The sequence below is a fragment of the Toxorhynchites rutilus genome, chromosome 1, assembly GCF_029784135.1.
Source record: "Toxorhynchites rutilus septentrionalis strain SRP chromosome 1, ASM2978413v1, whole genome shotgun sequence".
In the NCBI taxonomy this organism is placed as follows: domain Eukaryota; kingdom Metazoa; phylum Arthropoda; class Insecta; order Diptera; family Culicidae; genus Toxorhynchites; species Toxorhynchites rutilus.
In genome coordinates this window covers 41,475,865-41,491,708 of record NC_073744.1, presented here as the reverse complement: position 1 = coordinate 41,491,708, position 15,844 = coordinate 41,475,865, and the positions used below count along the sequence as shown (strand labels likewise).

Here is a 15,844-nt window from a genome sequence, read left to right as displayed (position 1 = left end):
AATGCTCAAGAAAAGGCAATATTCTGAAGAAATCCTAAATTATGAATGGATCAATATGATGACAGTAAACTCAAGCAATGAAAAATTCAAAATCTACATGAAAATTTGAATTTTTTCATTCAAAAATGGTGATCTCTAAAACCAGACAAACCATGATCATAATTTCTCTTTGGGAAAAATCGTTTAAAAACACAAGAATTTGAATAATTTCAACGCCTTATTTGTAGTACAGGTCGGACTCGATTGTCCGAAGATTCGATTATCCGGAGACTCGATTATCCGGGATTCGATTATCCGGAATTTTAGACTCGATTATCCGAAGTATTTTATTTTTTATTTTCGGAAATTTTGAATAATTTGTATAATAATTCTATATTGAATAGCTAATATGGGTATCAAATGAAAGTTCTTGACTAGTAGAATACAGTTATTTATGAAAAATGCAAATCCAAGATGGCGGCCACTACAAAATGGCGGATTACATATTTTCTCAGAACCCCATCAATATGGGTATCAAATGAAAGGGCTTGACTAGTAGAACACAGTTATTTATGAAAAATGTAAATCCAAAATGGCCGCCTCCGCAAGATGGCGCCATATATATTTTTTTCACAACCCCATCAGAATGGATATCAAATGAAAGGGCTTGACTAGTAGAATACAGTTATTTATGAAAAATGCAAATCTAAGATGGCGGCCACTACAAAATGGCGATTTACCTATTTTCTCAGAACCCCATCAATATGGGTATCAAATGAAAAGGCTTGACTAGTAGTTATTTATGAAAAATGCCCAAAAATGTATCCCAAAAAAGTTCTCGACTAGTAGAACATAGCAGATAATGAAAAATCCAATTTCAAGATGGCCGCAGTCCCCAAACAACTAATTGCTTTTTGAATGGTTTCATTCAGCTTGACCTGTTTCTATGTATGTTTGAATGTTTGTTGGGTTGTCCCACATTAATAGAAAATTGACCCCGTTCCTGTTGAACGATTGATCTGAAATTTGGAACATACATTTAATTCTACTGTCATCATAAAACTGCGTGTTCCATGATCTCGAAAAATTCAATTTGGCCACCGCAAAAAAATGGCTGAGTGGCTTGATTTGGACAATACACTACACTATGAACAACAAAGATTCGGAAAGGTCGTCGCCACAAAATGCTCGACTATGTATTTTTTTGCAATCCTCTCAATATTGGATTCAAATGAAATGGTTTGACTAATAGAATACAGTACAGTTCGGACTCGATTATACACAGACTCGATTATATGTGATTTGATTATATACAATTTTGTACCAAATTTTCTCATCTTTCAAATTAAAGCATCAGAATCGTCTTCCGTAGCGTACTTTTTAATGTAGAGCCAGTTTGAAGCAATAGAGTCCGAAACAAAAAAAAAGTTCTGTAACTCGGTCATTGTTGAAATTCGAACATATGCGTAGGAGGATTTTTTTCATCAAATATGATCGTCTATCACCTCCTGAGAGAAACTGGATAAATTTTTTTTTTCGTGTGAGAAAGGTGTTTTCTGACTTTAAGGGGATGAATCCGAAATCAAATCCCTCTTTTATTTTACGAAAAATACATGCAAAAAAACAAATAAAGGAAAAAAAAAGTTTTGACTCGATTAACCGGAGAATTCGATTATCCGGAGTGAAAAAAAAAATCAATACTCCGGATAATCGAGTCCGACCTGTATTAGCAACTAGAGACTTGGGGCTTTTCAACAACGTATTGACTACATGTGATTTTCATGAAAAAAAATTGATTTGCATTTACTAGTTGAGTGAAAACACCTTAAATCGGACAATCTAAGATCTATTACCCTACCCTAGTTCCCAAGGAATGAGTGCAATCTAGTTCCCTGGAGATAAAACCGAGAGATATATAATGGACAATTGTGGAAAACAAACTGAAGAAGAATGGGTGGAGGTTGCAAGTGACAAGAAGGAATTCAAAAAAGTGGACAATCAAAAGGTGCAGAAGATTACGGGTCGTGTTCTGGGCAAAGATCGCGCAATGGGATATAATGAAATGTAAGGCCGAAACAATAATCTTGCAATAAGCATAAAACCCCACGGTTTTCTTGTTTGATTTTTTCCCGTGTTCAACCTTAATAATTTCTGTTGCTTGCAAGAATTATTCAATTATTATCCATCAAGTCGCATTCCGCAAACATTTCTGAGTATCTTTCTAACCAACCAACAATAGCACAACTAATCACATCGAGTGTCAAAGCACTGTCACCTCCCAAAAAGCACCTCACTCCGAAGATGGGAATGACTGATATGGCGAAAATAACACACGACAAAAACTTTCCTTCCGCACGTCGCGAACCAATCCATTTACGAAGACACCCGACGCACACACACGAAATAAAAACGGTTGTACGAAAAAATGTCAACGAGCTTTGGTCGATCGTTCACTCAGTCGCCCCGCAATCATCCGTCGTTTTGAATTCATAAGTAAGAAAGAAAAAAAAACAATACGTAAGCGAAAAATGCATTGTTAAATTTTTCATACTGGCCAGTCAGGAAATTTACATACAAAAGGTACAATGATGGTGCACAAATAGGTAAAGAGTAACTGAGGAACATAATGGGTGGGGGTCCCTCAATTGACCTCTTACATTGTGAGCGCGTGTGAATGTTTGTGATATATTAACCCACCGTATCTATTTAGTGTTTGCTAATCGGATTGACCCAGTGATCGTGAACTTGACTAATAGTTTGACTGTTTTTTTTCTGTTTTCGTCCCGTTATGTCGCAGATCCCAGAATAGCAGACTGGCCGATGATGTCCTCACCGCTACCCACACTCGCACTGTGCGTATTCTACGCATACTTTAGCAAATCGCTAGCACCAAAGCTGATGGAGAAACGAAAACCCTTGGATCTTAGGAATTTTCTAGTTGTATATAACTTATTTCAGACTGTCTTCAGTACGTGGATATTTTACGAGGTAAGTTTCTAGAGCGTAATTGGAGAAAAAATTCAGCGCCAGATTGTCGCGCAGTGGTGGCTGTTGTTTAAAGGGACGTCGCGAGCCCTTTGTTTGGCTACAATACACAAGTGGGCTGGCGGCGAGTAATCAAATTAAACGCTTGACTGGGCCTAATGGTGCCAAATTGAGTCGCGTGATGGGTGTTCTCAGCTCGTGGCTTTAGCGGTAGGATGCATGCGTGTCTTGTTGAAGAATGTAGAATAGTAATTGCTGTTCAAGTAGTGGTTGTAAAAACGAAATTGATGTTCCTTGGCTTGTATTGATCTTAGATTATCAACAAAATTCAACAGAGCAATATTACAAAATTACACAATTCCAAAGTTATTAAATTACCGAAATTACCAAAATTACCAAAATTACCAAAATCACCAAAATTGACAAAATTACTAAAATTACCAAAACTACCAACAATCAGCCATTTAACAGCCATATCCTATCAATGAAAACAAATGTATATTGGACTGACTCAAGTGTGGTGAATTGTAATGCTCCCTCTTTACCAATTTATCAAAAGAAATGATATCACTGTTTGATTCCTTCCCTCCTCATCGAACCAATCTACCCCACTCGCTCCATCCTAGTCCTAAGTCATAATCCTGTCCAATCAATCTAGTGTTAGATGTTTGAAAAATGTTAGAAAAGAAAAGTGTGGTGAATAAGTCCCTTGGGATAGTTTATGTCTTACTAGGGCATTGTCATCAAGAAAAATCGCTTTGTGCCGCCTTTTGTGATATAACCATTGTTTTTTGGAGCAGACACACAACATTGTGGTTTGCCAAGAGCACGCTCGTCGTAAGTTTCCACCGAAATTCTATGGAAATCAGAAGAGGTTTCCTTGAGTTTTTAGCAAAAAATCGATTCTGTCCGCTGACCGTAGTTCGTAGGGACGCAATTCATTATTTTTAACACAAAAAAATATTGTTGCATGCTCGAGATTTCTGATAGATTGAATTGGATATTGTTGACATGTGTCAAAAACAAAAATAATAAAGATCTAACGAGTCTTTCAGCCATTTACATTAGTATGTATAACTGTTAGTGTGTGAATTCCGGTTACATATTCATACAACTGGTCATCATTATTTTAGAAAAGCTGATACTCAGAGACGGAAAAACTGAAAGTCTGCAATCTAAAATCTTGAGCAAAGAATTTTTTTCGATAATAAGAAGTTCGATAATAAAAAGAAAAACATAACATTCATTATTTGAAACCTCAATATAGAAAAAGAAAAGTTATATAAAGATAGTATTATGATATAAAGATACAATCGATGAATAAGGAAATCTATATATATATATATATATATATATATATATATATATATATATATATATATATATATATATATATATATATATATATATATATATATATATATATATATATATATATATATATATATATATATATATATAGATTTCCTTATTCATCGATTGTATCTTTATATCATAATACTATCTTTATATAACTTTTCTTTTTCTATATTGAGGTTTCAAATAATGAATGTTATGTTTTTCTTTTTATTATCGAACTTCTTATTATCGAAAAAAATTCTTTGCTCAAGATTTTAGATTGCAGACTTTCAGTTTTTCCGTCTCTGAGTATCAGCTTTTCTAAAATAATGATGACCAGTTGTATGAATATGTAACCGGAATTCACACACTATAAATTAATTGAAAAATTTTATTAGTTAAAATATTTTTATATTTAGGGGGTGTAAAAATTTTTGACACTTGGAAAGAATTGAGCTAAGTTGTTTTTATTAGTTTAATTTGTTTGTTTGATTATGATGAATGTATTATTAAATTAATTATTTTTTTTTATAAATTAATTGAAAAATTTTATTAGTTAAAATATTTTTATATTTAGGGGGTGTAAAAATTTTTGACACTTGGAAAGAATTGAGCTAAGTTGTTTTTATTAGTTTAATTTGTTTGTTTGATTATGATGAATGTATTATTAAATTAATTATTTTTTTTTATAAATTAATTGAAAAATTTTATTAGTTAAAATATTTTTATATCTAGGGGGTGTAAAAATTTTTGACACTTGGAAAGAATTGAGCTAAGTTGTTTTTATTAGTTTAATTTGTTTGTTTGATTATGATGAATGTATTATTAAATTAATTATTTTTTTTTATAAGTTAATTGAAAAATTTTATTAGTTAAAATTAGTTATATATATATATATATATATATATATATATATATATATATATATATATATATATATATATATATATATATAGGTTTTCGTGATAGTTTGAGACCCCTCCCCCCTCTCTGAGGGGGGGGACTGCCATACAAATAAAACATAAATATCTGCATTGCTCGAGAATTAATCAAGCAAATGAAACCAAATTAGGTATATGGAGATTTTGGGGTGCAATAAATATTTCTATGGTGGTTAGACACTCATCCCCCCTTTTTAAGGGGGGGCTGCCATACAAATGAAACACAAATATCTGCATTGCTCGAGAATTAATCAAGAATATGAAACCAAATTTGGCATGCGAAGGTTTTAGGGAACAAGAAACGTTTCTATGGTGATTAGACACTCCCTCCCCTCTCTGAGGGGAGGTGGGGGACTGCCATACAAATGAAGCATACATTTCTGCATGATTCGTGAACTAATTAAGCAAACGGAACCAAATTTGGTATGTGGAGGTTCTAGGGGGCAACAAACATTTCTAAGGTGTTTCAACATCCCATCTTTCTAAAAAGGGAGGGGGGGAGGGTTTTGCCATGGAAATGAAACACAAATTTCTGCGTAACTCTAAGGGGGCTGTCATACTAATGAAATACAAACTTCTGCATAACTCGAGAACTAATCAAGCACAATTTGGGATGTGAGGGTTTTTTGGTATAAGAAATGTTTCTATGATGGTATGACACCTCTCCATTCCAGAGGAGGGGAAGGGGTCTCGTAAAAATGTTACACATATTTTAACCAAAAATATTCCAATCAAACATGACAATTGAAAATTTTTGGAAATGTCTGAAGGAAAAAGGGAAAATTCGGAAAATTAAATTTCCTTATGTTCTACAATTACATAGTGACAAGCGTTGTTAGTCCAAATTAGTCCAAATAAAGAAATATATACAGCCATTCCATGCCAAATAGATTTAGTGGCCATGTGGTCAGATTTCCATGAAAAGTGGTAGTTTTGATCTTTATTGCAAAATATTAGACCCGTTTTTTTTAATTTTTTATTAGGGTGCCCATTTCCATTTTAGGGTGGTCCGAAAAATCTTTTTTTTTCTCTCAAAAATGACTTTTTTCGAAAATTCATAACTATTGAACTACTGCGGATTTTTTACATAACATGTCCAAAAATCAGAGATGTGATTTTTTTTCGTTTTAAAGTTACGAATTTTCAAAATTAGCCGATGGTTCAAAAAATGATAATTTTCCCTCTTTTTCCACTACAAAAATTCATAACTTTTGAACTACTGGACCGATTTAGATGATGGACATATCAAATTTATACCAATGATCTAGTCTTCTTTGAAAAATTTTTAATGGCGTCAAATTCGGATTTTCGTTTTTGTAATTATTATTGATTGTGTTAGTTTTTCATGGTTTTCTCGGTTAAAGATAGAGGACACGATATTTTTTTGTTTTTTTTTCTTGAAAACTGGTTTTTCTACATAACATATTCAAAAATTAAAGATAATCTCTTGTCTTTTTTTTTAGTTATGATTTTCAAATCTAACTTGTTTTCAGTCTTCGTTCAATATTCCTATTCAACTAGACTAGATCTATACGGCTAGAATCCATTTTTTTCGCAAGTGTAATACTTTTTTTCAAAAAACCTCATTGGCTTCAATTTTATATGTAAGTTAAGTGCCATTTTTGAGAAAAAGGCGAAAAAATTGATTTTTCGGATCACCCTAAAATGGAAATGAGCACCCTAATAAAATTTAAAAAAATTAAAAATACGGGTCTAATATTTTGCGATAAGGAACAAATCTAACACTTTCCATGAAAATCTGAGACCCACAAATCGGTTTGACGTGGAATGGCTGTATATGAATAAAATAAATGGTTTGAACACTTTGAAAACCCTTGAAATCGATGAATTATAATAATAAATTTGTTGATTTTTTTATTCGATTATTCTCTTCGTTTTTTTTTGTATTTTGATCACTCGAGCAATTGATTTTGTGTTATATAAATAATATATGATATTCTTTAACTTCCTTGCATCCTAAGTTTCTCAAACTGTTTGTTTTTTTCTGAAGTTGAAAAACTGGAAACTAAAATAAATATAAGAACTCTATCAAGATCTGAAAATTTAGAATATCCGAAAAACGGAGTTCAAAAGAGAAATTGATCAAAATTGGAAATCCTGTGAACCTAGAAAACATATGAAATCAAATTAGATATCTAATATAATTTAATAAATTGTTTACTAAACTTTAATAAAAACAAAATAAAATATTTAAAAATTGCAAAGATATAAAAAATGAAAAAAGAACATAACAACTCAGGAATCTTAGAAACCTGGAATAATATATATGGAAAACAAAAACCAATCAAACAATCTAGAACTAAAATGAATCAAAATGTCGAAGCGTTCCAATCTAGGAGGATAGATTAAATCATGAAAAAAAAGATTTCCTAAAATCCTAGAATAATAAAATATAGATACACCAATGAACTTAAAATTAGAGGAGGAAATAACTTTTGATCCTAAATGGGCAAATCCATTTCATGGTTTATTTTAAAAAAAATAAAAACAAATAATTAATAGTCAATAATAGTCAGAGGTTTTGGGGATCAGCTTGTCCCGAGCCTTCTTCAACGCAGCAAAAAAGTTTGGCTTGTCCGTATCGTCAGTTTTGTCCACCTTGTTGTCAAAAATAGCCACACCATTGTTTTGATCCGGTCCGATCGGAAAAATACTGTTGGTTTCTTCGCAGTATGCTTCGAGTCATTACCTAGCTGGAAAATGTAGTCGCATTTTCAGCATGGATCCTTCCAGGTTCTAAAATCGGCATTCATGATACTGTTGACCCCCTCAATCCATGAGAAATAGCCTCAAACCATGATGTTTCCACCATCGTGCTTAATAATCGGTTGTAGATGCCAGTCCTGGAGGCCCTCGTCGCTCTTCCGCTATACTCGGAGTCGCCTTTTCTTGTTAAACAGCTCGAACTTGCACTCGTCCGACCAAATAACGCGCTCCCAGAATTCCAGCGGCTCGCAAACTGAACTCGTCTTTTTTGTTGTTGTTGTTGCTGAACATAGAAAGGTCCAATTCCAACCATTCAGTAATAATCTGAATGGTCGTTCGTGGATTTTCTTTACTAATTATGGTTAGATCAAATTTCGGTGTTGATATTTGCTTTCCACCGCTTTTTCGAAAGCTTCCTCTACGTCGAAAACACGTCACTACGAACGAAAAGTTGACTAAACAGCTACGAAAAGTATGTTTGTGTCAGAGGTAAACAATCACCTGTAAAACCAAGGGGTGTATCGATGAAAAAAACACGGCAAAATAAATTTTCGCAAGTGGATTTTTTTATGTCATACCAAGAATGATTTTTTTTTCATCATATATGCTCTTCTATTAACTCCTGAAAGTGTTCGGATACATGTATTATTTTATGTAAGAAAGATTTTTTCTTTTTTTTATATATGAGTTTACACCTGAAATGTTGAATTCCCGGAATCATGCGAGCAAAAAAAATCAGGAAAGTTAAAAAATCCAAAAATCCTCAATCCTGTAATATTTTATAATTAATGAATAATTAAACTGAAAATATAGCAAAACTATAATAATATAGAAAATATAGCAAAACTGCAAAATATAAGAGAAAAACATGATTTTGAAAGCATCAAATCACAAAACCTATGAATCACAAAATTTGAATCACACAATCAAAATATTTTCATTTTATAAATTTATAAATCCGATTTTCTTATATATTGTTTTTTATGCACTGAATTTAGGATTTTCTACGTATATAAATATAAATTCTTTCAGGTGTCTGTTTTTTTCTGGAATGATACATTTTGAATGAAAACATTTGACGAATTTCATCCCAACTCGACTGACCGTTGGCTGCATCATCTTCGATTGCAGTGGACCGCTGTGGCTGTAAAGACATTGATCATTTAAGCAACGTTGCATACTTGAAATCTTCAGAAAAAATTAAAAAAAATTCTTTTAAATAAAAAATATTTTTTCTCAAAAATATCTTATTTTTAAATTCTGACCAAAACATATATGAATAGAACTTACAATTTCCAACAAGTCACCCATACATCGGAAGTTTGGCACTTTCACAGGGAAAGAGTTTTCAGACAACAACCGGAATATATGGCTTTTTTATATTCAGAAGCATGTCAGGAATATGTCAAACGTGAGAATTTAACATAAAAATGTTACGACTAAAACATTATTTTTTCAGGAGTCTCCATACAAAGATGCCATATATTCCAGATCTTTGTCTTTGACAAAAGTTCACATTTTAATGAGATCTAGAACTTTGTAAAATGGACCATATCGCTATCTTGACGTTAAATAAAATTAGGATTTGTTGTAATTTTTTCCAAGGAAACATGGAAAAGTTGTGCACATCTTCCGATGTATGACTTGTTGGCAATTGTAAGTACTATAAATATATTTTTTGAGAGTTTAAGAATAATACGTTTTTGAGAAAAACGAATCCAAATATCAGGAGATGAAGTTGGAAAATATCAAAATAAAAGATATCTGAACAAACTCAGATTTAGAGAACCTCAGGAAACAGGAAAATCTGACAATATGAAAATTTTAGAACTCGAAAAACAGACAAATTGAAAATTTGGACATTAAATGATTAATGAAACCAGCCAAAACAGCGAATGAGATTTAATAATTTAGGAATTAAGAAACACCGAGATATTGGAATGTATAGCAATTTATGATTCTTCTGGACTGAGAACGAATCACAAATCCGGGGACTAAATATGCATGAAACTCAATAATTTTTGAAAAACAGTTTTAGCCACTCTTCAAAAAGTTCGATGAACTCATCCACAAAATATGAAGTCAGTGAGTGATCTGATGTGACACTAGCATTCTCAACGGAACTTCGTTCTCTCAACTTAGTATTGCTTGCGTATTTTTGAAATTACACGCCTTGATTGTATTCTGAGCGGCTAACGCAGGAGTACACGTGATCAAGGAGCAAGTTGGAAGACTTTCTTTGATGAGAACATGTCATGACCCGAACGGAAATCGGAATTCCTGGCATGATATGGGTGTCGCTAACTATTAAACTAAAGGAGCCACATGTTATCTGTGTTCGACCTATGGCCTTGTAATTGAACACCTCAAAAACGCAACATTTTGTTCAATGTTCGTCCATGTTGATTTTTTCTCTGCGATTTTAATACAAGATAATGTTTTCTATATTTTCGTTTTAAAATCTTGTTATCGAATAACCAACCTCTTCTTTTTTAATTCTATTTCCAGTATTTACAAAGTGGATGGTGGGGCCACTATAGCTTTAGGTGTCAACCGGTAGACTATTCCGACAATCCCCTTGCCTTACGGGTGAGTATCCCTCGAAAGCGGGGTAAACAGAAACCTCACCATGTACCACCCACTAATCCACCTCCAAAACCATTTTCGCAGATGGCGCGGACGTGCTGGTGGTACTACATCTCCAAGTTCACCGAGTTCTTCGACACGCTATTCTTTATCTTGCGGAAGAAGTATCAGCATGTGTCGACCTTGCACGTTATTCACCATGGCTGCATGCCGTTCTCGGTTTGGATGGGCATGAAATTCGCCCCGGGTAAGTCGAAGAAATTTCCTCTTCCCCAGCAAACACATCTAGGAATGGATTTATCTCTCCCCAAACCCGAGCCGGAGAATAGCGTTGGGTAATAACGGCGCGTACTCCTCGTCCCGCCATTTCTTCATCCGAGCCGAAATCGCTGGCCATTGGCTGGAAACGCCGAGTATCTTACATCTGCCGTTGTAAACAGACACTGGCCGTTATTCGCGTGCATTACGTATCGGTTCCGCGAACGGACACACTCATGGAGATCTCACACGTATGTGTGATGTTTGTGCTTTTCAGTGTTGAAGTGGGTTAACCCACTGAAAACACACCATACTACCATTGGCAGTGTGTCGATTAGCATAAGTAACAAAACTATAGCCACACTAACCTAGTAATCTGGTTGGATTCATTCAACGTTTTCAGTTGGGCGAGTGTAAATTTGTAACTAATTAGAAAATGTGATCAAATTTTACCATCGTTGACAATATTTTTCCCGGAACATATTTGTTTTTCGGTGAGGATCCGAGGGACCAGTTTTTTTTGCGATGAGCCACCCGTTAATTAGCATAACTCAGATTCAATGCTTTATGCTAATCGCGGAGCAGAATCAATATCTGATTGTGAATGGTTGAACTCCTCCTATGGGAAATTGCACCTTTGTCTCGGGTTATTTTCACCTTTGCTTTCGACAAAACCGGTAACGTAACCGGTTTTCCCCGTCCCTCCAGTGGCAACCGAGTCGAACACTTCGTGCGAATTTCGGCTCCAGCGCGTCTTGAGAGGCAAACGGCGGAATGCCGACACCGGCGACCGGAGGGCGTCTCTCGCTCTCTGGCCTCCTTGTCTTGTCTAGCCGTACCATGGAGACCTCATTATTAACCATTTATGTGAAGGTGCATCAGAAACGTCGTGGATTCACCTGACCTTTCTCTACTTTTGCCCTTTTCGTTTGTGTGTCATTCTCTTCGCGCACGTGTGTATGTGAGTCCGTTTTGCGTAGATTACGCTCCGTTGATGAGATGAATGAAGGCATCGTGGGATAAAGATGAAAGCGAAAGTGGGAAGATCTGTATTAAGTAATATGTAATAATGACCCTTTATGGAACTCCGATGAAGCCGAGACATGCAACACAAAGCGATGGAGGACGCTTGCAAGATGGGTTCGATGAAATTGAAAGCACTGATTCGAACGGAAAATTTATAAAAAGCACCTCATTTACAGGTTTATTAACCCCGTGCAGCAGCGGGAGTTCGTCTGAAGGTGGTGGACTCGCAGCATCCCTGATAGTAATGACAAATTTATTGGTAACACCTGTGTCGATTCTCTTGAATTCGGCACCATCACAGGAATTCAAATGTTCTCCCGACTCTGGTCGTTAGTTTGCATATTTGCATTCCCTGATTCCTCGAATTCAAGAAACATTAACTAACGATAGAACGTCGGCTTATATATCTCGCTAATTCTTTCGTGTCTTCTGTTGGTTCTCCAGCCTACGGGGCCAATCACGCTCGTATCCCTGGTTCATTTTGCATGAGATGAAGATGAGTTTTTGTCGCTCAACGAAGAGCACGCAGATTTAAAATTTTATTGCTTCGGCCTTACAAAATCGTGTGTTGCTATGCAATGCGTGGCTCGTTCAGGTTCATTGGTTTTGCAGTGGATTGTATTTCGAAGCTTCAACCCAAATAGTGACTCTGTGTATACGAGAAGAATTTTGTTGGTTGGTTTATTTAGTTAAATTGGTTGTGTTTTGTAGTTCTCATTAAAAGTTCAACCAAACTAATGTAGTGTTATGTATTACCATAAGTGGGTTCGACTTTCAGCTAGAAAATTGATCTAGTTGTAACATCGCCGCTACCTCGAATTTAAAACAAAATATAACGTAAACTGTCATACTCTAACATACACAGATAGGCAAAATAAAGTACATACCATAAATACCATAAATTGTAGTAAACACACTGTTCTCTTTTTTGATATCTTATTGTTTATATTCTTTTGAAGTTTTACTTATGGTATACTGGAAAAAGAGTTTTACTTAGTGAAAAGAAAAATCAAGAAGAAATGGATTATATCTGTGATATAACCGTAAAGTGGACGTAGGACTACCGTTGGCTTAACAATCAATAAAGAACAATCATGTACACTGATGGACATAAATATTCGGCATATGCATGAATCTACCACGAATGTTTTTTTACTAAGCGATATTATTCCAATCCACTTCCGAAGGTTATTCAAGTGAAACAATATAGTCTTATTATAAATTTACTTTATTGGGAAATCAAAACAATGAAAACAATCAACTTATTTTACAAAAATCATAACTTTATCTTCAAATTCAGCTGGACAAAAGTATTCGGCACTTGGAACATTTCTCCAAAAAAACATTTCTGAACAAATTATCTAGACATTTAATATCTTGTGTTTAATCCTTTCTGTGCAATGACCTCTTCCAATCGATTTGTCATTGAGTGTACCAGCTTCTCGCATACTTTAGGCTCGATCTTATACCATTCTTCACGAAAAATATCTTTCAGCTGCTTTTGTGATGTTACATGATGTTCACGTACACGTCGATCTAGAACATCCCACAAATGCTCTATGGGATTCATATCCGGTGATTGGGGTTGCGTTTTGTGCTGATAGGGTGTATTATATAGCAGCCAGAGGCATACCGCTTCCGCAGTATGTTTAGGGTCGTTGTCTTGTTAGAAGTAGAAATTGCTCTCTATACCCAACTTTTCAGCACTTTTCTTCATATTTTCTTTCAAAATATTTGAATATTGCTCCTTTATCATGATACCATCTACATATACCAATTCCCCGACAACGGATGCTGCCATACAGCCCCAGATCATGACTGATGCACCTCCTTTTTCACGGTAGCTTGAACATTTTTCTTCTGCAGCTCAGTATCCGGTTTTCGCCATACCAATACTCTTCCATCTGATTTGTAAACATTGAATTTGCCCTCATCGGAAAACAACACATTGTTCCAGAAACTAATCGGGTGATTTTGGTAATCTTTCGCAAAGTTCAACCTTTTAGCCTGATTAACCTCGCTAATAAGAGGCTTTTTACGACAAACACGGGCTTTATATTGGGCATTATTCAACACTGTGCGCACCGTTCTGGAAAGAACATCTTGCCCACTGAACTCCAGCAGCTCTCCTCGCACTTTTGACGAAGATGTTTTCAGTTCTTTCTCAATAATTTGTATTATTTTTCGCTTTTCTCTATCCGTTAACTTGCAAGGACTTCCCGTCCTAGGTTTTTTGTCGAAGTTATCGCTGTTCTTATAACGATTGATAATATCCTGTACCGTTGTTCTTGGCCTACCAACACTCCTAGCTATTTCGGAAACTGTGTTATTCATTTTGAACAAATTCAAAACAATTTTCCTTTTCTCCATCGTAGTTTCCTTACCATTCCAGCCCATTTTGTTACCACGGAAAAAAAATTATACGAACGCAGCCGATTTTTATTAAAAATATACAAAAGTGATTAAATGTGTCAGTTTCATTCATTTACAGTGTTTCCAGATCTTTAGGGATCGATGAATTAACATTTTTTTCAACGTGACGAATACTTCTGTCCAATTAAAAATGTGGAACTCGGCCTTTTTCTTTCCTGAAATTTATTAAAGCAGGGTAAATCATTGAAAACTTCTACTGCTTCTACTGAGTACACTTCACAGAATTTACTGCACCTGCACAGTTGAGTTTATATCACAGACTATTTGTGTATGTAATACAAATGCGATAAATTAATTCATGACGAATACTTATGTCCACCAGTGTAGCTGTTAGACAATTCATCTTTCGAATAAAGTGATTATTATACCACTTCGTTTAGCCGGAAAGTAATTATTAACGCTCAAAGGAGGAATCGATTCCTCCTTGGAAATATCCAGGGCAAAAAATACTCCCTCTCCAACCCCCGACAGTTGGAATCATCGGTCGATAGCAGCATTCGTGAGCATTCGATAATAGAACTGCCGTTTTAACCAAAACATGCGGTTCCGTTCGGTCCGGCGTCAGAAAAGAAATGGAACTAGGAGACGAATGAACTGATTCGCAATCAGAACTAAATGGATTTCTTTCTCTTCTTTTTCTTGTTGAATTAGAGAGACTTTCAACGTTTGCAGCTCATTCGTCTCTAGCCCTGAGATGAACCCTTGGGGACAACCCAATTCAAACTTTTTCTCCAAATGCCTTGACAAAGACACTTCATTGTCGTTCGACGCTCCTCAGAAAACCATGTCCGTTTCAGCAAACATCAAACGGCGTTCCTGAAATGGATTCCCGAGTAGGCACCTGTTAATATACAGATTTCATTAGTGCAATGAAATCTGTATATAAACCAAATCCAAATGAAATCGAACTAAAAATGTCGATTTTAAAAACTTGTTTTTTTGATTCGAACGAAAGTTTGTATTCCATTTGAGTTGGAGGAAATATGAGTTTTCCACAGCATTTGTGATTTTTTTGACTCAAGTGTAACTTTTGAAAAGGGCGTATCGATTTTAGTAAGAGAAATCTTTGATAGTTTATATCTCAAAAACTATGAGTCCTGCCGAAATAGTCTCTTAGAAAGAGTTATAGAGTATTGCAGTTCAAACGTTGAGAAAATACACACTGAGAAAAATTATTCACAAAAAAATTTAATTTACAATATCTAAAATACATATTTTTATTTTTTTTAAATTGTTTTCATATAAAATGGAATAAAATTTAAAAAATGGGTACAAGATGGTAAAACTATTTTTGACGAACTTGTGGAACATCAAATTTTTTATGAATTTTTGAAACTTCGAATTTTTGTACGTTAACAATCAATTTTAGCCACAAATTATGAATTCTAATGTGATTTAAAACGAAAATGCTTCAAATCAATCTACTTCCAAATGCGGCCATTCTCGAGATATTTAAAAAAAATTATAGGAGGTTGTGTCCAAGATACGACCGCATTGTTGACGTAGAACTACTCGCTTGTTTATACCTTTGGATATTATTCTATAGTGCTGTGAAATTTTAGAAACAACTG

At 34.7% G+C, this 15,844-nt stretch overlaps 1 protein-coding gene across 4 annotated transcripts in view; it reads left to right on the top strand.

Annotated features, from left to right (window-relative positions):
• Positions 1 to 15,844, top strand: part of LOC129775591 (elongation of very long chain fatty acids protein AAEL008004) — a 108,309-nt gene that overhangs the window by 68,464 nt on the left and 24,001 nt on the right. For 3 of the 4 annotated variants that reach the window (XM_055780497.1, XM_055780506.1, XM_055780515.1), the window contains 2 exons: positions 2,777 to 2,967; positions 10,479 to 10,803. In XM_055780497.1, coding sequence (XP_055636472.1) covers positions 2,777 to 2,967; positions 10,479 to 10,803 — 516 coding nt within the window. The remainder of the gene's footprint in view (positions 1 to 2,776; positions 2,968 to 10,478; positions 10,804 to 15,844) is intronic. The other variant, XM_055780524.1, reaches the window with a different exon arrangement.